At 36.3% G+C, this 22,748-nt stretch overlaps 7 protein-coding genes and 1 long non-coding RNA gene across 11 annotated transcripts; 4 read left to right on the forward strand and 4 right to left on the reverse strand.

Moving 5' to 3' along the window:
• The first annotated feature begins 24 nt into the window (after window positions 1-24).
• LOC100641968 (solute carrier family 22 member 15-like) lies at window positions 25-3,044 on the forward strand. Its single transcript, XM_019995158.1, has 8 exons — window positions 25-531; window positions 628-898; window positions 987-1,140; window positions 1,937-2,290; window positions 2,349-2,434; window positions 2,490-2,604; window positions 2,662-2,734; window positions 2,784-3,044. The coding sequence occupies exons 1-8, from the start codon at window positions 121-123 to the stop codon at window positions 2,910-2,912; spliced, it is 1,593 nt and encodes a 530-aa protein (XP_019850717.1). The 5' UTR covers window positions 25-120; the 3' UTR covers window positions 2,913-3,044.
• Window positions 3,045-3,091: 47 nt separating this feature from the next.
• On the reverse strand, window positions 3,092-5,405 carry LOC105312350 (protein OS-9-like). Of its 3 annotated transcripts, XM_019995157.1 has the most exons (10): window positions 5,318-5,405; window positions 5,135-5,274; window positions 4,929-5,084; window positions 4,817-4,880; window positions 4,674-4,759; window positions 4,409-4,534; window positions 4,106-4,304; window positions 3,544-4,059; window positions 3,307-3,500; window positions 3,092-3,228 (listed from the first exon to the last, which is right to left on the reverse strand). In XM_019995157.1, the coding sequence occupies exons 2-10, from the start codon at window positions 5,219-5,221 to the stop codon at window positions 3,115-3,117; spliced, it is 1,542 nt and encodes a 513-aa protein (XP_019850716.1). In that variant the 5' UTR covers window positions 5,222-5,274; window positions 5,318-5,405; the 3' UTR covers window positions 3,092-3,114. The 3 variants fall into 3 exon arrangements, with proteins under 3 accessions (XP_019850716.1, XP_019850715.1, XP_011403236.1); XM_019995156.1 differs by having other exon boundaries at window positions 3,544-4,056; window positions 5,135-5,392; XM_011404934.2 differs by having other exon boundaries at window positions 5,135-5,391.
• Window positions 5,406-5,703: 298 nt separating this feature from the next.
• Window positions 5,704-8,032, reverse strand: LOC100642094 (TNF receptor-associated factor 2-like). Its single transcript, XM_003385703.3, has 6 exons — window positions 8,003-8,032; window positions 7,492-7,956; window positions 7,375-7,444; window positions 7,148-7,324; window positions 6,900-6,980; window positions 5,704-6,846 (listed from the first exon to the last, which is right to left on the reverse strand). Exons 2-6 carry the CDS (start codon window positions 7,680-7,682, stop codon window positions 5,911-5,913), a joined length of 1,455 nt encoding a protein of 484 aa, XP_003385751.1. The 5' UTR covers window positions 7,683-7,956; window positions 8,003-8,032; the 3' UTR covers window positions 5,704-5,910.
• A 7-nt stretch (window positions 8,033-8,039) lies between these two features.
• On the forward strand, window positions 8,040-16,224 carry LOC109581223 (gamma-aminobutyric acid type B receptor subunit 2-like). Its single transcript, XM_019995152.1, has 16 exons — window positions 8,040-8,342; window positions 8,476-8,610; window positions 8,662-8,832; window positions 8,884-8,988; window positions 9,051-9,116; window positions 9,185-9,370; window positions 9,426-9,713; window positions 9,764-9,827; window positions 9,877-9,981; window positions 14,737-14,896; window positions 14,951-15,089; window positions 15,133-15,240; window positions 15,287-15,427; window positions 15,480-15,821; window positions 15,867-15,989; window positions 16,038-16,224. The coding sequence occupies exons 1-16, from the start codon at window positions 8,049-8,051 to the stop codon at window positions 16,110-16,112; spliced, it is 2,502 nt and encodes an 833-aa protein (XP_019850711.1). The 5' UTR covers window positions 8,040-8,048; the 3' UTR covers window positions 16,113-16,224.
• On the reverse strand, window positions 8,338-9,114 carry LOC109581226 (uncharacterized). Its single transcript, XR_002184557.1, has 4 exons — window positions 9,033-9,114; window positions 8,716-8,962; window positions 8,551-8,665; window positions 8,338-8,499 (listed from the first exon to the last, which is right to left on the reverse strand). It is a non-coding gene; the product is annotated as an uncharacterized LOC109581226 (long non-coding RNA).
• Window positions 10,657-11,407, forward strand: LOC105312351 (clytin-like). The gene has a single exon (XM_011404935.2). It carries the CDS (start codon window positions 10,744-10,746, stop codon window positions 11,308-11,310), a length of 567 nt encoding a protein of 188 aa, XP_011403237.1. The 5' UTR covers window positions 10,657-10,743; the 3' UTR covers window positions 11,311-11,407.
• A 71-nt stretch (window positions 16,225-16,295) lies between the features above and the next one.
• LOC105312353 (gamma-aminobutyric acid type B receptor subunit 2-like) lies at window positions 16,296-20,036 on the forward strand. Of its 2 annotated transcripts, XM_019995153.1 has the most exons (16): window positions 16,296-16,597; window positions 16,668-16,808; window positions 16,879-17,049; window positions 17,341-17,445; window positions 17,496-17,561; window positions 17,652-17,831; window positions 17,889-18,179; window positions 18,228-18,291; window positions 18,341-18,442; window positions 18,565-18,706; window positions 18,801-18,948; window positions 19,031-19,138; window positions 19,186-19,302; window positions 19,401-19,718; window positions 19,781-19,891; window positions 19,946-20,036. In XM_019995153.1, exons 1-16 carry the CDS (start codon window positions 16,316-16,318, stop codon window positions 19,967-19,969), a joined length of 2,370 nt encoding a protein of 789 aa, XP_019850712.1. In that variant the 5' UTR covers window positions 16,296-16,315; the 3' UTR covers window positions 19,970-20,036. The 2 variants fall into 2 exon arrangements, with proteins under 2 accessions (XP_019850712.1, XP_019850713.1); XM_019995154.1 differs by lacking the exons at window positions 19,781-19,891; window positions 19,946-20,036 and having other exon boundaries at window positions 19,540-19,656.
• Window positions 20,037-20,074: 38 nt separating this feature from the next.
• Window positions 20,075-22,740, reverse strand: LOC109581232 (hemicentin-1-like; the record flags this gene model as incomplete). The annotated part of the gene is made up of 8 exons (XM_019995175.1): window positions 20,075-20,437; window positions 20,544-20,804; window positions 20,966-21,244; window positions 21,347-21,502; window positions 21,574-21,663; window positions 21,743-22,054; window positions 22,115-22,387; window positions 22,443-22,740. Coding segments are annotated over 8 exons (1,944 nt in total), but the record flags the coding sequence as incomplete, so codon positions are not given.
• Window positions 22,741-22,748: the final 8 nt, after the last annotated feature.

Genomic DNA, 22,748 nt, shown 5'->3' on the forward strand with positions numbered 1-22,748 from the left:
CAAATATCGAAGTATTGAAATATCATTAAAATAACAAGAAATCAACATTGGCTTGAATACAATCTTCCTTTGAATGTCGTCGATGAGTAGCCATTTTTTGACCACGCCCACCAAAATCCAATGACGGTCGTTGGCCGGGCGGTTGATACTGGTTTGAATGGATCACGTGAGCTTGTTTCCTATCCCGGTTACGTAGTCTATAATATATCTATGCTTTTGACCACTCCTATCCACTACCTAGTAACCTGCTGGAGAAAAATGAATTTTGAAGAGGGACTGAAAGAAGCCGGGTACTTTGGGAGATATCAAAAGAAGTTACTCTTGATTCTCTTCCTCTTTCAGTTCATATGCCCAGCAATAATCCTCTCCATTACTTACATAGGGATGAGCCCCGAATGGGTGTGCACCTCCGAAAGAAACAACAATACTTCGTTGCATTTTAGTCCAGACAAAAGATGTCATTATTTTGAGGGCGAGCCTCATAACTGTACTCCTTCGTATGAAGAAGGCTTTTACACGATTGCTGAGGAGGTTTGTCAATAACATGCAATTCTATAATGATTAAAAAATAATCTCCCCTCCTCCTTTTTCTCTCTTTCACTATATAATGGACACATCAATTTGTAGTGGAACCTCATTTGTAGTCGCTCCCATTTAATAAACCTAACTCAGAGTGGGTTCTTTTTCGGTTTCCTAGTCGGCGCATTTGTTCTAGGAAAGCTTGCGGACTCTATTGGGAGACGTAAAGTGACTATCATGATCTTGGTCTGTGGGGCCATTGTGATGATGCTTAATGCACTGAGCCCTAGCCTTACGCTGTTTGCTATCTGTCGGTTTGTGGCTGGTTTTCTGTTCGCTGGAGTCATGGCATTTTATGTACTAGCAAGTGAAATTGTTGGTAAGAAAGGAGAGGAAGAAAACGTCCACTTGAATATATTCTGTACCGAATAAATTTTTATATAATGTTCATTCATTATTTCTCGTAGGTCCTGGTCAGAGAGGACTAGTATCAGTTGGGACCTCATTGATGTTTGCTCTGGGTTTTGTTTTCCTCTCTTTTATAGCTTATGTGATACAGGATTGGAGGAGGTTGATGATATTTGTCAGTTTGCTGTACATTCCTTTCCTCACCATGTACAGGTATCATTTCAAGCCTATATATATATATATATATACATATACTTTGGCATCCTTATGTGTATCTATCAGGGTTTCCCACAGGATTTTGGCATAGTCCTCATGTAGCTTCTTGTTGATTGCTTAAAAATTGCGCAAAAGACCCTGTACTATAGTACGGGAGTACATAGTATTTTGACAAAAATGACTAGGAGAGAATTCATCATTTTCATAATTTTATCTGATACATATACATGTATTTATAGTGTATAGCAAGTTTGAGCTGATTCCGATTAAATTTGGATTTTTTAATGAATTTTTAAAGCTGCTAAAAAATCAGGCCAAAGTCCCTGTACTATAGTACACGGTCTCAGGCCAAATTTTGGCAAAAACAACTAGGAGAGAATTCACTATTTTTATAATTTTTTCTGATGCATATACATGTACTTATGTTACGTAGAAAGTTTGAGTTGATTCCTATCAAAATTGAATTTTTTATGAATTTTTTTAAAATTGTTCCAAAATTGGACCAACAAGGACTTTGACTGAATTTCTCCAAAAATGACTAGGGGAGAATTTTAAAAATTTTCTAATACATATACATGCACTTAAATTATGTTGCATGAAAATTTTGAGCTTATTCTAATCAAAATTGGATTTTTAATGAGTTTTTAAAAAGCTCCAAATGCCATGTACTGTGTTTTGTAGTGCTTGTCAGCTCATGAAGGGCATGCTGTATAGCTTACTTAGCATGCTTTGTGGGAAACTCTGGTACCCATTACACACAATACTAATGTATGGTAATTCTAATATTATCCAGGAGTATACCAGAGTCTCCTCGCTGGCTCCTTACTATTCAAGAAGAGGTCAAAGCAAGGAGAATACTCATAGATATAGCTCGTACAAACAAGAAAACTCTACCATCGGATTTCTCACTCAAATGTGCTTCTTCGTCAGGAGACCAACCATCGGCTGGTCTGATTGCCCTTTTTCGTCATAGGGTTTTGTTCAGGCGTACTTTAATAATGGCTTTCATTTGGTTCACTGTGTGCATGGTCTACTATGGTCTCTCTTTGGGGGTTGGTAGCCTCAGTAGTAATCTTTACATTAGCTTCTCTTTGTCTGGACTAGTGGAGGTTCCATCAAATCTTGTAGCATATGTAATATTGGACAAGTGAGTTTCCTTTAAAATCATTGCTACATACGTGTACTACATGTACTTTTTTCTTCAGGCTAGGTAGGAAATGGAGCAATATTATTACCCTTGCCTTGGGTGGTACTGCGGCTCTTGGCTGTTCCTTTGTTCAAATCACTGGAAGTAAATGACCTTTCTTTATAATCACCAGGATGCCCATTTTTGTCTTGTGTATTAGTTAATTCTGGTGGTAGTTTACAAATGGCACTGGCATTGTTGGGAAAGTTCAGTATATCTGCTTCATTCTGTGTACTATTTGCATATACTCCAGAGCTTTATTCCACTGATGTCAGGTAATATTAAATTAATTTTGTGTCTGTTATTTTTTCTTCTTTTTTTTGTGCACATAGAAACCTGGGTATAGCCTTGTGTAATGTACTAGCAAGGTTTGGCGGGATCATAGCTCCTGTTGTGATATTATTGGTAAGAATTATAAATATTCCAACCCTCTTTTAGTGCATGTGATGTATAGGATGAGAGTGGTGCTGGTTTGTCAATGCTAGTAATGGGAATGTTGTCGGTAACAGCTGCACTTCTTGGATTAGGTGTGCCCGAGACTTTCAATGCTCCTCTGCCTAACACAATACATGATATCAAATGACATTCTCTTCATAATTATTTATTTATTATTCATTCCTCTGTAATTTTCCTGGGAACTTGAATTTTTCTTCATTCTCAAATCTTGTTATTTTTTCATCTTTTTGCATCAAGGGTTTTATATGAATAATAATAAGATTTTGATGTTAATTTATAAAAATTGAAAAAATATATAATCTGTTATATACATGCAGTACGTATTCCTCCTATCTTTCATCATCTTTCTCTTCATCAATCGAATCCCAGGTATTGCTGTAGTTCTCTTCCAGCTCTTGCTGCTTCATTTGCCTTTCACTAACATCGTTGCTATCATCCTTACCCTTCAAAGAAGTAATTATAATTGCTTGATGCATAACATTTTAATTGCTACTTTTACAATGCTTCCTTCAAAAGCTTACAATGTATTGTTCTATTGCCTGTGCCAGTAATGATGATGCTCCCTTTTTGCTCGACAGGTCAACCTCAATTATCTTTTTTGATCTATCTCCATCATTCAACCTTGGATCACTTTTGGCAACATCTTCCACAATCTTGTCAAGGTCTTCCTCTTGCAATGCACTTTGATCAGTTAATTTAATGTGATATACTTTGACTATGTAAATACAGTAAAACTTAATTTGCAATTCTCCACTTACATTTCTCCTTTTTACTTTTCTTTCCATCTTCTCCTTGATTGGTTGCTTGCTCTATATTTGGCTTTGACTTGTGCTTTCTATTCTCAGGAGACTCATCATCATCTTCTTGTGCTCTTTTTAAACTCCTCTCTTCTTTCTCTCCTTTTCCACCAACAGTCAATTCTCTTTGCTTATTACTAGTTCTGCTAGCACTACTTTTGCTTTCAGCATCACTTCCTTTCCAGCTATTATCACTAGAACTGTCCTTCTCAGCATCACTGTCTCCCCTGCCAAAAACACTACTCAGAGTCTCACTCACTAAGTTATCAATAATTTCTTCAGTTTCTTTATTGAGTCCTTCTTCATCCTCGCTATCTATTGTATTTCTCCCATTACTTGTAACTTTATCAGCAATGGAATTTGCTAATAATTGGAATATGTCCATCAGTGGCACTTCTTTCTCTTTTGTCTTTCGTTCTTTGACCAAATTCTTTTTGAGGGCATCTTGGACGCCAGACATTGCACTCTTTGCTTCTACTAAGAAAAATAACAGTTTTAAGTAACACAAAAGAATCAGTTTTACTTCTTGAAGTGTGTCTCCTGTACTGCTCATCTGAAAGTATCGGAGAACATCTGATGACATCAGTTGACTCAATATCGTCTATTCTGAAGAGAGGATGGTCGCAAAGCTGTGGAGCATGAATGACAAATGTATAATTGCAAGTTTCATGTTCAATGATATTGACAATCGAAGTATCAGCGTGATAGGGCGAACAAGTGATCTAGAAAAAAGCAAAAAATTGTAATTGAAACATCTCAAACTTTTGCACAGCATAAAAACACAGTTATAATCCCCAAAAAAGGAATAGATTTATTGTTGACATACTTTAGCAATGGTGGTTCTCCTAACGTCACGGACATCACAAGCAGTTCCATTGACATAGCGTGCATTATGAGAGGAAAGCTTAGCGACATTGTGCTCTTTTATCAACTTATTCTTCCTCTGCCTCTCCTAGACAAAGATACCATCACAAATACAACAGACTGTCACTCATACTATGCATAATGTAGTAAACAATAACAGAATCCTAATTATTAATATAAATAAAGTTAATTTTGGCACTCAATGTGATCTATTAGTCCAAACTCACCATTGATTTCTGCAGCTTCTCTTCATTCCATTCCGTTTCACTTTCAAACACTCCAAGAGATATTAAATCTCCCACCATTTGGCCGCCTAAGAGAAAAGTAAGTAAATAGATACATGCTTACCCTAATCATGAAGGCTCCATACCTTCTATGTGGAATTGTGTTATGTTGCTCCCATGACAATACTTGTACGACCACCATCCTTGGTTCTAATATAGAAATCAATGCGTTAGATTATAATAATACACAGTACATACTGATAAAATGCAGTTTCTTCTAAGTTGAGACAATAGCATAGAAATATCAATGAAGTTCTCATCATTTAAGATTTCCATGTCTCTATCATTCGAAATGCCCGATGGCAAGAAACAGGCAAATTCTTGGCCAGTTTTAGACCAAACACGAACCATAGGCTACAGAGGAAAGATTAACAAGTTGGAATTGATGGGGTTTTCTTATCTACTTCAGTTTGGGTGTCTTCTCTTTTGGTCAAAAGTTCCTCAGTAACGGGTGAGGAGTCTATTGATAGCTCATAGCTGTTACTGTGCATCTCAAAAAGATCAAAAGATCCAAAACCTGTGTCTCGTATTCCTATTACATTCTCTAGTGTCTTCATAAAGACTGCAACAGAAAAGAGAAAAAGTACCTGCAAATCCATGACATAGACACGTCAGTTGAGTTACCGCCCAACCGCGCCCTCATGAAATGAAACTATAATAATTATTCTTGGGCCATCTTGGCATTAGAAAAATTTAATGTAAAATTTAGAAAAATAGCAAAAATAACATTACAAAGACAATGTTCGCTTCAGAGGAGAGAGCAAAGTAGCTGCAGATAGCAGCCATCACTACAAATAATAACATAATAGTAGCAAGTTCACTATCATGATAACAAAATTACAATCACTCATAATCCTATATAATGTACCAAAGCTTCAAGCTTAGACCTACGAGCAGGTCAAGTAACCCAACTATGCACAGTACAAATTAATGCACTATACACTGCAATGATGCACCACAAGATCTACACATCCACTGTTGATCAAAGAGTAACTGAATTTTATTTCATTATAATACAACATGTAAGTGATAAATGATCATGATTAAGTGATAAATGATCATGATTGAGTGATAAATGATCATGATTGAGTGATAAATGATCATGATTAAGTGAAAAAATGTCATGTATAATGTAGTTCAGTGCAATCAAGGCAACTGCTAAGACTCTCTCCTCCTAATGCTATGGATGACGCATGGTTGCTGTATCCACTTTGACCTTTATGAATATCGTATCGTCAACAATGAATCCACCTTGCATTAGCTCATTCATGGACACAAAACGAGGACATCCACTAGCAACATTCATGTCTGATTTTGGTTTCTGGAAGGAAGAGCTGAGTGGATCAGGCTGGAATATATCCATAATATCACGAGCACCACACTGGTTGATTAGCTTGAAGGTAACCTTGTGTGTGAATGGCCATTGGAGTATGTTATCAAACTCTCCTTTCATGACAACAAAGAACAGAGACATATGAGTGCCCTTTCCAATACCATCCCCCAGGATGTAGAGGCGGAGACACATCTTGTAACCATAGCGACTGGAGTAGAATGGAAGAGAAAATATTGAAGTGTATTTTCCAGTCCTGGCATCATCCATACGCTGAGAGAACTGAGGTATCTTCCAGACCATAGAACCATCAAAATTACTGTTCTCCATCAAAGAAAGTCGGAAGTCTCTATCTTCATTCTCAGACATCTTAGCAGATAGAGTTGTCTCCAGTTGGGCTACTTTATCCTGTAGAGTGTGTATTTGGCTGTCCTTCTTTGTTAGTTCTGCTTGTATTCCTGTTATCTTTGTCATTACTAAACTCATCAGTTTGTCGTCAACTCTTCCTCCTCCTATCTCTCCATATCCTCCTCTTACTATTGCTTCAGCTACTACACCATCTTCCAAAAAACCCAAGTCGTTTCCTCTAGGACCTGGCCCATCACTGCAGACACATCTCTTTGGTATTGTTGGCAAAGTAGAACGAAACTTAGAATCAGAGCCACTACCATCACTTTGAACAAGATTACTGGTTAGTAGAGAAGAGATTGTAATAGCTATCATTAAAAGATGATCAAAAAAACCATTTTTTGATGACAAATGCTCAATGCATTCCTCTCTAGTCATCTACAAAAATAACATAATCTTTTTTTTCATTTTAAGTATCATTTTCTACTCACTTCCTTGGTTTCCTTGCACCCATGGTCTTTCAAAGGACATGTGACAGTCATCTTAGGGCATTGATCAACATGTGACTGGTACTATAATAATAACAATGAGAGAAAGCCATTATGAGACATGACAATAAACAAATAAGGCAATAAATAATGTTTTTTATTCACGTTGACATTGAATTAATTTTAATTAACTAATGCTAGTTAGTAAACTACAATTATATAGTAACTACCTGAGTATAAAAGGAGCTTACCTCACTCGGATTGAATGGTTTACTGCAGTGTGGGCATTCTTGCTTCTCGTAGACACAGCTTTCAAGGTGAACAAATACTTCGCTAATTACATCATTCCAGTCGCATCCAAATTTACGATTTGGGCACAAAATTGAGAAGCGATTGATCTCTTTACGAACGAACCGGTCAGGAAAGAACTAAAGAGGAGGAAATAAAATTGCTGTCAAATCTATATTTAAAGGCATACCAGTCTTCCATCTTCATTGGTCAGTTCTTCGTCACAATCAGGCCTTGGGCAAAAAATTGTCCCTTCATTCCTTAAAAAATAATTTGAAATCAATTATTATATAAATTTCAAATTTACTTCTTGTCAAAAAACTCTTCAGCACATCCATTACAAAGCCAATGGCCACAGCTTGTCTGAACAGCATCATGAAGAATACAGTCACATTTTGGACAGACATATTTTTCAAGCTGCTCTTTATTATTCTCAGTCAAAAAACTTGTCTTTAAACGACGAGACTCACGAGAGAACCGCGAAACAGTTGAATACATTTGCCCAGTTTCAATGAAAAGGGAAAGACGGACTAAGACCTTGATGTGGTTTTTATACAAGGGACTCAGGGTCTGACTCCTGACCTGATAGGATTTGACTGACACAATAAGCTAGACAAATTTGAGTACTGCTGAGATGACAGAAAGAGTGAAAGACGCGGATTCTGTGACTGCTGCTAGCATGACGTTTGCACGTTTCTTGTGTTAGAAATGCCGGGAATCCCTAGGTACTTCCCCCACTTCAAGGGCCGGCGCCTGATGTCCCATGAGCTCCCTAAACACGTGAGTACACGTTGCATTTGGTATAAACTATAATGTACCTAAAGAGGAAATAAGGTGCGGTTTGCACCTTCTATCATAATCCCTATGGCTCGAGCTATGGCTGCACTCTTATACGCTCTTCTCTTATTACTTCTACCTTTGTGCCCTTTGACTGAAAGTCAAAATTCTTACTTCAACTGTGGCTCAGATACAAAATATCCTCTTCATTTAGTTGGCTTCTTTCCCTGTCTTGACAATGAAGATGCAACTCATAGCAGTGGCTGTAGGCTGCCTCTAGCTGCAGTGGAACATGCAATAACTCTTGTCAATCGAGATGATGATCTACTGAGATGTTTCAGAATAGAGCTATTCCCAATTACAGTACAGGATCCACAGCAGGTCAGTCTATCCTCTATGGTCTATCATTTATTCATGAGGTGTGTCATTCTGTGAAAATTGTCAGTTTACATTAAAGCTGTCAAAAATCCACTGTCTTGATATAATTAGTATGTTTACTATCTCATTATACTAGCACCCAACAGAACTAATCGAGTTCCTATACAACCAATACAATGATCAACCTATCCATGGTGCTATTGGCCCTTACCATGCTGATTCTGCTAAAATGTTTGCGTACGTCTTTGGACTGTACTTAAGTACATTGCAAGTAAGATATTATCTCTCCTCTTTTATAACGATATCCTATGCAACTGTATAGATATCTTATTCAGTGACTAATACATTACTAGAAGACACAATGAGATATCCTTACTTTCATGCTACAGTCCCGACTGATGCCTTTATGAGCAAAGTCTTAACTGCATTACTGGAGCACTTTGGATGGCAGGAAGTGGCCATCTTGTCCACGCATGATGAGCAGAGTGTTTTGGTAATTTATAGGGACAGTTTCACTTAACTTTTAATTTGTTTGTCATTTCAGGCTTCACAGACAGTGGCTAGGGAATTGGCACTTATCAATGGAGATTTGTCTCACTTTCTTGGTGCCTATATAGGCTCAGCTACAGAAATAATCAAAACGGCAAAGGTGATTCTATTAAATTCTCTATATACAAAGTGATTTTAGCTTACACTGAGACTTTTTCATAGGCTATTGATATCAGAATATTTGTTGCCATAATAAAATCAGAAAGTGCCAGGAGTTTTATGTGCCAGGTTAATAGTTAATAATGTATTCTGCAATTAAAATAGCTTCTAACCTTTTTCTTTATGCTACATTATAGGCTTATCGTGCTAATTTAACTACTCCTCAGCATGTTTGGATATTGCCTGGTATATATAATCCACTCTGGTGGGAACTAGAGAATCTCAATGAAACTGTCTACAACTGCACCAACAATCAGATAAAAGAAGCTATTTCATCAATGTTATTCTATGACTCAACGCCAACAATCATCCCTAAAAATGAAGTGGGAAACATACATTTCATACAATAATTATTATTAGTTATTTTCTAAATAACAGGAAGATGATATCATTATCTCTACCATCCTCAACAGAACCACTATTCTTAATGGAACATTGAACTATATTGACTTCCACTATCTCTTGCACTCAAAATTGTTGAATGCTTATGATGCAACAAGAGCAATGGCACTTGCATGGAATGCAACTCTTCAAGACTTTACTGACAATGAGCTAAGCATTCTTTTTAATCAGTCATGGAAGAATTCAAGTCAAAGCAAGCAAGAGTTAGTAGAGGCTTTGCAGTATAATTTGAAGAATGTTGTCAGCCCATATACTGGATTAGCTGTGAGAGATAATAACTAATGATGCTTGATGTTAAATTATATTAACTATAGGACACTTATAATTTCAATAATAGCAGAAATCAGTTTGGAGGAGCCATTATCACTCAGTTTGTTGGTATGTACATATTCTACATAGTTATCACAAAAATTAAACTTGTCTATAGGCAATGGAGAATGCATATTGGGATATTATTCATCAATTAACAGTAGTCACGTAACAAGATTGGAAGGCTGTCAGCATGATTATTGCTGTAATGCCACTTGGAAAGGTACATCTTGTCAGCATCTTGTCAATGAATTTTTTATGAATTTTAAGAAGTTTCTTATAAATCAAGCGAAAGTCCCTGTACTATAGTACATGGTCTTGAGCAAATTATTTTCAGCAGAAATGACTAGGAAAGAAGTTTTCATTTTTATATTTTTTTTGCTACATGTATTCATGTTGCGTAGAGTGTTTGAGCTGGCTTCAATTAATATTGGATTCTTTACAAATTTTTGAAGTTGTTCAAAAATTGGGCTAAAGTCCCTGTAGAGCCAGTATTTTGCCAAAAATGAATGACTACTGACTAGGAAAGAATTCTTTATTTCATAATGTTTTGATATATACATACATAATCTTATGTTGCTTATGAATTTGAGCTGATTTCAATCAAAACTGAATTTTATAACGAATTTTTAAACTTGCCCTAAAGCCATGTACTATTGTGGCACTTGTCATTCATTCTTTCACGTATACTGTGGCTATGAACCAACAGATGGGCATTGCCCAAATAGGTCATGCACTTGCATAGAACATGCAAATACTAGTCCACTATTATTACTATTTTCTGGAAAATTTCCAAATTTATACGGAAAGAATACAAAGATTTGTACTCCGTTCTGTTAGAATTCTATTATTAGAAGCTACTATAAACTCTATTTATAGTAGCTTCTAACAATAGACTGACCATAAATAACTGGCGATTGTCCTTGGCTGCATTTCATTTCTAACTTTGTTGCTGAGTTGCTGATCTATCACACAGTCCTTTATCATGCCTGCTAAAGCAGAAGACTATTTGAAGAATAAGAAATGGGTCGAACGTATCAATGGAATGTTCGTACTTATGGACAAAAACAAGAATGGCTTCCTTTCCGAGGAGGATTGGTTCGTGACAGCTGACAAGCTAGCCAAGACAGTCCCAGACCGTCCAGAAGAGCTGGCAAGGGTGAACAAAACCAAACTGGAATTCTTTGCAGCCCTGGGGGTCAAAAATGGTCAGCAAGTTGCCAAGGATCAGTTTGTGGAAGTAATTGCAGCCTTTGTAGCCAAGCAGATGGAAGCCCGCTCCCAGGGAAAAGAGACACTCATTGAAAAATATGACAATGCTGTGTTTGACTTGGTCGATTACAACCATGACGGTACCCTCAGTTGGGAGGAATATAAAGCTGTGATGGTCGCTGGAGGATTTGTCACTGAAGAATCGGCTCGTAGTGGCTTTGAAACTCTTGATAAGAATAAAAATGGAAAAATTGAGCGCAAGGAGTACATTGAGGCTGACGTCAAGTTTTGGTGCAATCTGGAAGATTCGGCTGATGGGCTGTTTGGAGCAGAACTTTAATTGAACTAAATCATGATTGCATTCTTTTGCTATTTCCCTAATAATGAAATATTGGTAGTTGTTTTTGCTTTAGTGACCACTATATGTTGCCAAGTAATTAGGGTATGAATAAAGCTAGTGATGACATGCCAAAGCTAAACAATGGATAGTATTATTATTGATTTACAGTCGTTACAAAACATGGATCTGGCTCATATCCAGCAGTGTATCTGTATGATACAACATAATAGAGATTAAGACCATCATGATTTATTGCTTTAATAGTGCATGCAACTACCATCCAGCTAAAATTAACACTTATACTGTTGTGTTGATAGATTTTGTTTACTTAAAGCCCATTTAGCAACTTAGGTGGTTACTTTAATCTTGTATCTATAAGAATCTGTTGATGACAAGATCAAAGTAGCCACAAAATTTGCTAGCAACATGAAGTTGTTCAAAAATTGGGCTAAAGTCCCTCCTGTACACATAGGCGGCTGCAGGCCTAGGCATTGGGGGTCATTGCCTAGGTTAAAAATTAGACCGGAAGTAGAAACAATGCTATTTAACCCTTTTACCACACCCCTTTAATTAGAAATGCCTAGGCTGAGTCGGACTTCTGCAGCCGCCAAAGCCTGTACAGGCGGTATTTCACCAAAAATGATTCAAAAAGAATTCTTCATTTTATAATTTTTTCTGATGCATACATTATACCAAGAGTAGATGATAATTATCTACTCCTATCTATCTACTATATACATGTTCTTATTGCTTGTAAAATTTGAGCTGATTCCAATCAAAACAAGCTTTGGTGCTTGTCATTCTTTCACGTATACATGTGGCTACGAACCGACAGACGGGCATTGCCGAAATTGGTCATGCACTTAGCATTTGCAGAGATAATAAATACTAGCATAGATATTGATAGTCCACAGACTTTGCTACTTCTTTTGTGGAATTATTGGAATATTTCCAAACGGAAAGAATACAAAGATTCGTGTTCCGTTCTGCATCTCATTATAAAAAGATTATACCTTAATTAGAAAACTCTATTTATAGTAAGTTCTAAAAATAGACTGACCAAACGGGAGATTCTTTGAGCTGCATTCTTTTCTTCTCGCCTTTCTTTCTTTCATTTCTTTGTTGCTGACTTGCTTGTCTATTACACACTCCTTTATCATGTCCGCTAAAGCAGAAGACTACTTGAAGAATAAGAAATGGGTCGAACGTATCAATGGAATGTTCGTACTTATGGACAAAAACAAGAATGGCTTCCTTTCTGAGGAGGATTGGTTCGTGACAGCCGACAAGCTAGCCAAGACAGTCCCAGACCGTCCGGAAGAGCTGGCAAGGGTGAACAAAGTCAAACTGGAATTCTTTGCAGCCCTGGGGGTCAAAAATGGTCAGCAAGTTTCCAAGGATCAGTTTGTTGAAGTAATTGCAGCCTTTGTAGCCAACCAGATGGAAGCCCGCTCCCAGGGAAAAGAGACACTTATTGAAAAATATGACAATGCTGTGTTTGACTTGGTCGATTGCAACCATGACGGTACCCTCAGTTGGGAGGAATATAAAGCTGTGATGGTCGCTGGAGGATTTGTCACTGAAGAATCGGCTCGTAGTGGCTTTGAAACTCTTGATAAGAATAAAAATGGAAAAATTGAGCGCAAGGAGTACATTGAGGCTGACGTCAAGTTTTGGTGCAATCTGGAAGATTCGGCCGATGGGCTGTTTGGAGCAGAACTTTAATTGAACCAAATCATGATTGCATTCTTTTGCTATTTCCCTAATAATGAAATATCGGTAGCTGTTTTTTGTTTCAATGACCAGTATATGTTGTTAAGTAATTGTATATGGTGAGCATGAGCAAAGCTAGCATACATAGTAATAAAGTCTATGCTAACTATGATGATCGCATGCCGAAGCTAAACAATGGATAGTATAGTGGTTACATAACATGATTGGAAGTGTGTGATGGATCTGGCTCACATCATCCATATCATACAGCATAATAGAGAGATAAAGACCACGATTCATTGGTTTTAATAGTGCATGCATCTATAACCAGAGCTAAAAACTAACACCTGTTGTGTTGATAGATTTTATTTACTTAAAGCCCATCGGTAGCAACTTAGGTGGTTACTTTGAAGAATTTGATGACAAAATCAAAGTAACCACAAATGTTGCTAGTAACATGTTTTCTAGTGTGTGTTGGGCTTAAGGGATCACATTTGAACAAAAAATTTAGCTGTCAGTAAGCATGAATATTGCTGTAATGCCACTTGGAAAGATACATCTTGTCAGTGTATTTTTTATGAATTTTTAATGTTGCTCATCAAGCCATTCCTTTGTACTCTAAGAGTACATGGTCTTGAGCAAAATTTTGGCAAAATTACTAGGAGAGAATTCTCCATTTTCTCTGATGCATGTACATGTACTCATGCTGTGTAAAAAGTTTGAGCTAGTTCCGATCAAAATTGGATTTTTTACGAGTTTTTAAGTTTACTCCAAAATCAGGCCAAAGTTATTATTATCTCATTTGTTAACCTATTATGTTTCCTTGTGTTGTATCTATTTTCTAAAAATGTTTATTTAAGGGCTCAGTTCCCTCCTACACTGTACTGTAGTACATGGTCTCGGGCCAAATTTTGGGCAAAAATGATTAGAAGAGAATTCATCATTTTATAATTTTTTCTGATGCATATACATATACTTATGTTGTGTAGAAAGTTTAAGCTGGTTCCAATCAAAATTGGATTTTTTACGAGTTTTTAAGTTTACTCCAAAATCAGGCCAAAGTCCCTGTACTATAGTACATGGTCTCAGGCCAAATTTTGGGCAAAAATGACTAGGAGAGAATTTACCATTTTTATAATTTTTTGTAATGCATATACATGTACTTATGTTGTGTAGAAAGTTTAAGCTGGTTCTGCTCAAAATTGGATTTTTTACGAGTTTTAAAGTTTACTCCAAAATCAGGCCAAAATCCCTGTACTATTAGTAACGCGGTAGCGTTACTAAGTAGGATTCACCCCCAAACAAAATAGTACATGGTCTCAGGCCAAATTTTGGCAAAAATGACGAGGAGAGAATTTTTTACTTTTATGATGTTTTCTGATGCATATACATGTACTTATGTTATGTGGAAAATTTAAGCTGGTTTTGATCAAATTTGGATTTTTTTATAAATTTTTTAAGTTGTTCAAAATTGGGCCAAAGTCCCTGCTATTATTTTGCTAAAACTGACTAGGAAAAATTGTCCATTGAATAATTTGTTTTATTCATATGTACATGCTTTTATGTTGTTTGTAAAATTTGAGCTGATTCCAATCAAAGCTTAATTTTTTATGAATTTTTTAAACTTGCTCCAAAAGCCATATACTATTGTGTTGCTTGTCAGCATGATGTTTAGCTTACCTACACTTCATTCATTCTTTCATGCATACATAGGTGGCTACAAACCAACAGATGGGCATTGCCCAAATGGATCGTGCACTTGCAGAGAAAATGCAAATACTATAAACTTTGTTCTATTATCATTATTACTATTTTCTGGAATATTTTTCAGCATATTAATGCAATTTGTTAACTATAGATTTAGAGAGAACAAGTTAGTTTAGCTATCCCAATATATAGGTGTAAATATGACTATTCTATTTTATAGATATTTTAAAAGCTCATCCCCTGTTCTCAATGCTCTAATTACATTTGGTTGTACAATGGGTTATGTAACTGGATTGCTGTTTCTGGCTTCTTATTATGTTGGTATAACTGGAAAAGGAGAATTGACTCCAGTTTGCAATGTAAGTGTATTTTCAGAAATTCACGAGTTAGCCTTACCATTAGGTTACTATCTCATCATTCTGGTTGTCACTAGTAATAGTCAATTCTACAATATTTATGAAAAACTGGAGAATATTCAGAATATTTCATAACCCTACTCAGAAAGAAAGGGTATTTATGCTGCTTTTAATTCAATTCTAGTTATGTTATTATTTAGAATAACTTGTCAAACAAAACGATGTTCCTAGGGATTCTTATTCTTTGCTCTCCTGTATTGTTGATGCTCATAATAATAGTATCTGCTGGAGTTTTCTCAAAATATGAATCCACTTTTGATAATTTTCAATGCCCTAATATTGTAAGTAGTAAGTATAGTATAAAAGTTCTTACAAGCACTGTTTCTTATGAAGCCTGAAGCAATAGATACAATGCTAATAGAAGATCACTGCATTGAGAGATTGGCATTTAAGTGGGATATATTGATTTCTGTCTTCATATTCTTTCTCTTCATATCAATCACTATGCTGGGCTCATATAACTCCCGCTTATCCTCGCATTATAAAAAAGAGGGAGAGCTGGCCATTCTGACAGGGATAATTTCCCTGGTATTGTTTACTTCTTATTATCTCATTGCAATTGGTATTTCTTCTGGATACACTACATCTTCAAGGATAGAAAATCATATGCCTTATACAGTTGGATCACTGTGGATTTACAACTCATTCATCCTAACTGTCTTGTACTTATCAAAAGTAAGCCATAGTAACACTCATGGTATTGCTTATTGTCACAAATAGGCTATTGAAATGCTAAGAAACAGGAAATTTCGTCCAAGGCTGAGGAGTAGGAAAACCACCATTAGAAAGAAGTTCAATGATCTACATGACCAGCTTTTTATTTTGAAACATCGCTTACAAAAAGTTAGTAGCTGATTCTCATCTCAAAAAACATTATTACATGCAATATAGATAGACGAAAGTATTGCTATAGAACAAATGCACTCTACGGATTCAACTTCTACAGAAATAGTTACTGTTGATTGAAGTTTGCTTTATGATTTGTACTTTGTAGCACCATTTTGTGTATTATGTGTGTGTGATTTTATAAAGACTTAAGCCTGAATGGCCACGTGTTTGCACGTGTACTGGTTATAAATAAGGGGGCGTTGGTATGCCCCACTGATTATGTGTAGGTGGACTGTATGCTTTTTAGACTTTTACCTCGACTTTTACTGACACTATGGATAATGGAAAGATGGTGGTGTCTCCCCATCTCTCTCTTTGCACTGATAGTATTTGTCGTAAAGGCTTCGTCACTCTCGTGTAACCCTGACAGCCAGACTACCCTCAGTCTAGTCGGTTTCTTTCCCTGTCTCCGTGACGCTCCGGCTTCTCAGCTCTCCCATTGCGATCTAATGATACTTGGCTCTGTGGAACTGGCCATAGAAGATATCAACGCATCACCGGCGGGAGAATACAACTGCTTTAGGCTAAATCTTACACACAAGATAACTAACAACGCTTCGGAGGTGGGTTGCTAAATGCCTGTGGTTTCTTCTTGTGAGAACAAATTTTGATAATACTTTATATATAAAATAGGCTGTGGATGCAGTGAAGGAGTACGGGTTTCTAAATAACAGGTTTTTAGCTCAACCAACACACGGGATACTGGGCCCATACAGCAACCAAGTTGCTCTTGATCTGAGCTACATATTTGGAAGACTTTTTAACATTATACAGGTAAGAAACCCCCTATGCATATATAATCCATGAGATTATCATGTTACAATATGCTGCATACATCATACAGGTAACATACTCAGTAACTGACTCTAGACTTAAAGATAAAGCTCGATACCCATTACTATACTCTATCACTCCTACTGATGCATTCCTCAATAGATTGAGGAGTGAGGTACTTCGTCACTTTGGTTGGAGGAAAGTAGCTGTTTTCTCTTCAGACTCTGCAAGAGACACAAAAGTAACTCATAACATAATATGGGAATAAATGGCATAAAGGGACAATATAACTAATCATAAGGAATTTATTGTTGATTTTATCCTAAATATGGGGAAAATGCCTAGATTAGCCTAAATACAACAAATCAGATATATTTATCTTTTGTAAGATAAACACAACAAACTATACAACCTGTTATTAATTAGAGAAGTTGGTTTTCATTTGTATAATTATGTTTATGTATACCAGTGCGGTTTCAATAACAATAATCAGCTAGTGTAATCTTATATTATTTATGTAAATTTGTTTTAGGTTGCGGAAGAACTGGCTGATGTATTGTACAACAGCACTAACAAAATGAGTATAATGTTGGGATCGTTTGGTAGCACAGCAGTTAGTTTATTAAAAATAGCGAAGGTAAAAAAACAATACTATACTATAATTACTCTACTATACTGGTCTTTTAGAGTAATGATGTAAGGGTATTTCTACCTATTGTATCAGAAGATAAGGCTAGAGCTATTTTTTGTGAAGTTAGTATAACTATCAGACAATCTACACACAAAACATGCATAATATAATTAATAGTACAACGATCCAAACATATCTACATTTTATTATAGGCTTACCAGTCAGGCTTAACATCCCCTAGTCATGTTTGGATACTGCCCGGAATGTCCCGTTCAAACTGGTGGAAATTACTCGACAATCAGACATCGAATTGTACCGACGAAGTAATTCTAGAGGCAATCAATTCAACACTATTTGTTGACACACTACCCTTTGACATTAGCCTAACAAAAGTACAACCAGTAGTTAATTTTTATACAGTTCATTTACTAATCCAATTCTATGTGTAGGATGTACAGAATTTAACTTTAAGAGTGCGTGAAAGACTCAACCTTCCCCCGTTTGACTTTAAGAATGGATATCCACCTTCTCTTCTTCATTCGAAAATGTTCAGTGCCTATGATGCAGTGAAACTATTAGCCATTACATGGAATGACACAATAAATCACTTACACAATGCTAATACATCAAAGGGCCTTAATGCTACAGATATCATCAGGGATCCTATGAAAGATCCAACTCTAGGCCACCTACTAATGGAGAAATTGATAGATGCTACTCATCGCTACACTGGATTCACTGTAACATTATTATTAGCCGCATTAGCATAAATGTCTTCTTGTATTTAGTTGTTAGGTGAACCGATGCTAAGTATGACCTCCACCGGTAGAGGCATGGTTACACAAATGTTTGGTATGTTATTTTATGATGTATTATTATTATTATTTTAAATAACTTCAAGGCAACAGAGAAAGCATAGTTGCAGTCTACAGGCATACCATTCATGAAGGTAGTCACTTTGAAGTATGTACAAATGGTACAGGCTGTGGCCTGTCATGGAAAGGTTAGCATTTGCATGTGATAGCATTCTTCAGTTACGTTTGCTAAAAAAAATTCCCAACCAGCAAACATGTTTTTCTTTGTCGTTGCAGTTTATCAATCTATATATTCTGTTTATCTGTGTAGGTGGTTATCAGCCAACTGATGGTACTAGTAACACAGAGCCTGATCACGTCTTATTTTATGTTATCTTCTTTGTACTTTATTTCTTTATTTTTGTTGGTGGGATTTCATTTTCAATTATAACCTGCATCTGTAAAACAAACAAGTCAGCTACCAAGTTTCATTAATTATGCCCCAAAACTTTGTTATTTTACACATTGTCATTTTGTTTATTTTGCCTTTTTGAAACTTTCTGTTAGGTACTTGAAAGCAAGAACTCCTTTCTTTACTGCCATTCTGAATGTCTGTTGCACTGGTCTCTCTGTATCTGGGATATTCTACCTTGTATCAAATTACATTGGACTAGTTCAACTAAAACACATTGAAGTTGTATCACCACTGTGTGCAGTGAGTAATGAGAGAGAGAGAGAAATAGAAAGAAGACATTAGTGAGAAATGAGACGTGAACAGAAATTTTCTTTTATAATAGATAGGGTTTGTTGTGATGCAGCTATCATACGTTACCATTCTGGCTACGGTATTAGTTAAAAACTGGAGGATATACAGGATATTTTATAATCCTCATATCAAAAACAGAGTAAGCAGTGTCACATATATCAGCTCCCTGATGTTTGAATATAATAGAAAAATTTGTCAACTAAAGATCTTTCTCTTGGTATCTCTGCTATAGTCGTTCCATTTATGATCACCATCACAATCATTTACTCGATCTATCCTCCAAAAGAAGTAGAAAATTGCCTGGTGAGTTGAACTTCCAGCAGCTACAGTGTATATTGAAATTATAACCTCACACACACAATACATTTTGTCGATATGTCACCATCAATCATATTTTATAGGAAATGAATGATTGCATGTGCCTCAATAGACTCGGAATGTGGAACATCTTCCCATTCCTCTATTTTACAATACTTTGTATTGGTCTTGTAATTCTGGGTATTAGCAACTCACAGTTACAGTCTTTCTTTCGTGTTGAAGGACAACTGGCAAATGTTGTATCTATAATGTTTGGATTGGTAGGAGCTTCAATATTTATAATACAATTGCGTGAGATTACATCTCGCTCAGTGGTACCAAGTTTCAGCAAAATTCTAATGGTTCATGTATCAATATTTATCAGTGGATTTGTATTCCTGATTTTTGTTAATGCTCCAAAGGTACATTTATAAAAAATTAATGTGAAACTTAAAGAGTTATTGTTATATGTTTTTTTTATTAGATACGGATCAGGCAACTGAACACAACAAGGCATTCCAAATCATCAACCAGTAATCTAGTATCAGAAGACTATTTGGAGAAATGCAAAGAGATAGTGAAACTGAAAGAGCAGGTATGTTATAATATGCACTTTTGATCAACAAAAAACTGTATTCCTTTTACGTAGCTTGATCTATTGGATGTTCCATAACCAACTGACAAGAAAACTTAAACTTATCTATCACTTGAATGACCCTGACTCTACACCACTTAATTTATATTGTACTATTCCCTGTCCTTGTGTGTAAATATAACATTTATCTGTTATCACAGTCCTTTTAAATTTGTTTTATATAATTATTATTATAGATTCTAAAATTGTCATGAAAAAAATGTGAACACAATCAGTAGATATTGACTTCATACGAGAGACTGGCTCTACCATAGCTATTAACAGCAGTGCAGCTGTATGTTCCTCCATCAGTATGCGGATTGATGTTGTAGATAACCAGAGTGCCATTATGAAATACAGAGTATTTACTGCTCAGATCAATCAGTGTGGAGTTGTGCCTCCATCGGAGCAAAGGGAATGGCCTGCCATAGTAAGGACAGTCTAAATTCTTGTGTGAAGTGTTTAGGATGACAGATTTATTAGTAGCTTCAACAATGAAAGGAGGAACTATTATAGAGAGGAAAGGAAGTGATAAATGGAATGAAGCATCAAAAAGATATAATAGGAAGTGATATTTCAATAGAGGAAACAAGGTCAAAGCGACATAACTCACCAACCACTTCAACAAAGAAAATTTTTTTAACAACCCTTGCAACAAGACAGGTGTAATCTCCTTGATTGCTCAATGATACATCGTGTAGCTTAAGGAGAGTTGATGTAGAGTATCCTTCCCTTGATTGGAGTTTCTCTCCATTGTACCTCCACTCCATAATACCACCCCCGCCACCTTCTCCTCCTTCATTGATAAACTCACTGCAGTCTAAATCAACAATCGAATTATGGAGTACAATCATGTGCTCATCAGGTGCCCTAGCTGCAATAATAAAATAGCAATAACATCACGTGCAAATATTAGCTATCAAATACAAACAAACACAAGGTCATGACCCAAGGGCTAGAGTATGTCTGTGTGTATGCATCACTCCTGGCAGATCAAAACAATTTCCTCAACTTTCAGTTAGCACGCCCCCTCACCATGAACTTGTACAAGTGCAGCAGATGTTGATATGCCATACTGATTTTTTGCAGAGCAACTGAAATTCCCAGACCACATAAAACCAATACCAAACAGTGTCAGCGTCTTATTGCCATCTGTAATGAAAATCTCATCAGTTCCCCTCAACTTGATGTCATTATGATACCAATTAATCATTACATCATAACCAGTCGGTCCTGTCACATGACAAGTCAACGAGAGAGTCCTTCCTGCTAACACTTGAGTGTCATTTAATAAACTGATAAAATATGGCGGCTCTGTAATAAAAAAAGGTATGAATTCATTTCTGCTTCACTACATGCAAATGTAGCAATTATTCAATTAAAGTATCTGATTCACTGTGTGGCATGTACTCTAACCTTTCCTTTCCTGTACATGAAGGAAGATTGTGTGTGTGAGTAGTCTGCCGGTTTTATTATAGACACAGATATACGCTCCTGCATGTAGTAAGTTGACCCCATGTATCTCTAGTGACCCGTCATCTCTTTGTACTTCACCAGCAATAACAACAGAGCCTTGAGAATAAAGAAAATTGAATTTTAAAGATATAATTATTGTGCAATGAACTTTCTACTTTCTATAATACCATTATACTTCCAGTATGAATCATTATGAGCCCCACAGGAAAGAACAATATTTGACCGAGTAAGAACAACCATGTCTTCCGAAGTACCGGCTGGTGACAAAAAGATTAGGATAGGGAAAAAGAAAGGAAATGGAGAGAATAGAGGAAGAGAGTGCCTGTAAAAGCTTACCTATTGTGATTGTAAATGATGCACCAAAATGAACAGCAGAAGTACCAACAATATTACTAGCAAGGCAGCGATAGGTTCCATCAAAAGATGAATTGACTCTGGTTATTACAAGCGTTCCATTGGGAAGGACTTTATACTGATGTGAATTAATTTCTGATACATTAGTGCCATTGACGAACCAGTCATATCGAGGAGGAGGCAATCCACTCGCTTGACAATCAAACGTTGTATCAGGTAGAGTGCCGATAGAAACTGAGAACTCACGATTGCAGCATGGTATACAGTCTGGGAGTTTTGTCAACACAGGAACCTCTATAGGAGAAAAAAAGAGAAGGAAAGATTGTGACATTTTAATAATGACAATGCACATACCAGTAGGATCCTTTATTTCAATAGGTATCTGTGCTGTATTAATACCAACAATATTAGTAGCAACACAAACATAATCTCCAGTATCAGACAATGAAGAATTGTTAATAATGAGAACACCATTATTAGATATGGTAGTATTTGTTGAATCGGTCTTGTTTAGTCTAACCCATTTTACTGATGGAGTAGGCAGACCAATAGCAATACAACTTATATTAATGTTATCTCCAGTCAAGTTTGATACTGGTCCTGGTGTAGTAGTGAATGATGGAAGAGCTATATAAGATGAAAGGAATAACATAAAAATATTTTTTCCATTAAAGCAGCATACTTGTTATGTCCACTTGTACACTATAAGAATCAGTACCAACAGTATTATTAGCAGTACAAACATAAGTACCACCATCACTGACACTACTCCTCATGATGATAATGCTTTCACTGATGGTATAGAGACCAATGGAGATATTCTCACTCTCAACTGGGACACCATCTTTAGTCCACTGTACTAAAGGTGGTGGCCTACCAGTTGCTGTACAATTGAGACTAATAGGATCCCCCAATCTTACAATCAGTGGCAGGAGCTGTGACTGAATTTTAGGACGAGATGTAACTAGAAAATAATAAAATTTTTAAG

This window comes from Amphimedon queenslandica, unplaced genomic scaffold, assembly GCF_000090795.2.
Source record: "Amphimedon queenslandica unplaced genomic scaffold, v1.1 AMPQUscaffold_13453, whole genome shotgun sequence".
Classification (NCBI taxonomy): Eukaryota; Metazoa; Porifera; class Demospongiae; order Haplosclerida; family Niphatidae; genus Amphimedon; species Amphimedon queenslandica.

Bases quoted from the DNA above. Each gene is read 5' to 3' on its own strand.
- LOC105312351 (XM_011404935.2), top strand. From the start codon at position 10,744: ATGCCTGCTAAAGCAGAAGACTATTTGAAGAATAAGAAATGGGTCGAA.
- LOC105312353 (XM_019995153.1), top strand. From the start codon at position 16,316: ATGGAAAGATGGTGGTGTCTCCCCATCTCTCTCTTTGCACTGATAGTA. The intron at 17,446-17,495 runs GTAAAAAAACAA...CTGGTCTTTTAG, and splicing joins GTTTATTAAAAATAGCGAAG to AGTAATGATGTAAGGGTATT. The intron at 17,562-17,651 runs GTTAGTATAACT...ATTTTATTATAG, and splicing joins CTAGAGCTATTTTTTGTGAA to GCTTACCAGTCAGGCTTAAC.
- LOC100641968 (XM_019995158.1), top strand. From the start codon at position 121: ATGACGGTCGTTGGCCGGGCGGTTGATACTGGTTTGAATGGATCACGT. The intron at 899-986 runs GTAAGAAAGGAG...TATTTCTCGTAG, and splicing joins ACTAGCAAGTGAAATTGTTG to GTCCTGGTCAGAGAGGACTA. The intron at 2,605-2,661 runs GTAATATTAAAT...TTGTGCACATAG, and splicing joins CTTTATTCCACTGATGTCAG to AAACCTGGGTATAGCCTTGT.
- LOC105312350 (XM_011404934.2), bottom strand. From the start codon at position 5,329: ATGGATTTGCAGGTACTTTTTCTCTTTTCTGTTGCAGTCTTTATGAAG. The intron at 4,535-4,673 runs GTGAGTTTGGAC...ATCTTTGTCTAG, and splicing joins AGAAGCTGCAGAAATCAATG to GAGAGGCAGAGGAAGAATAA. The intron at 4,305-4,408 runs GTATGTCAACAA...GCTTTTTTCTAG, and splicing joins GGAGAACCACCATTGCTAAA to ATCACTTGTTCGCCCTATCA.
- LOC109581223 (XM_019995152.1), top strand. From the start codon at position 8,049: ATGGCTCGAGCTATGGCTGCACTCTTATACGCTCTTCTCTTATTACTT. The intron at 8,611-8,661 runs GTAAGATATTAT...GCAACTGTATAG, and splicing joins TGTACTTAAGTACATTGCAA to ATATCTTATTCAGTGACTAA. The intron at 15,241-15,286 runs GTATTTATGCTG...GTTATTATTTAG, and splicing joins ACCCTACTCAGAAAGAAAGG to AATAACTTGTCAAACAAAAC.
- LOC100642094 (XM_003385703.3), bottom strand. From the start codon at position 7,682: ATGTATTCAACTGTTTCGCGGTTCTCTCGTGAGTCTCGTCGTTTAAAG. The intron at 6,981-7,147 runs GTAAGCTCCTTT...TTATTATTATAG, and splicing joins AACCATTCAATCCGAGTGAG to TACCAGTCACATGTTGATCA. The intron at 6,847-6,899 runs GTGAGTAGAAAA...TTATTTTTGTAG, and splicing joins GGTGCAAGGAAACCAAGGAA to ATGACTAGAGAGGAATGCAT.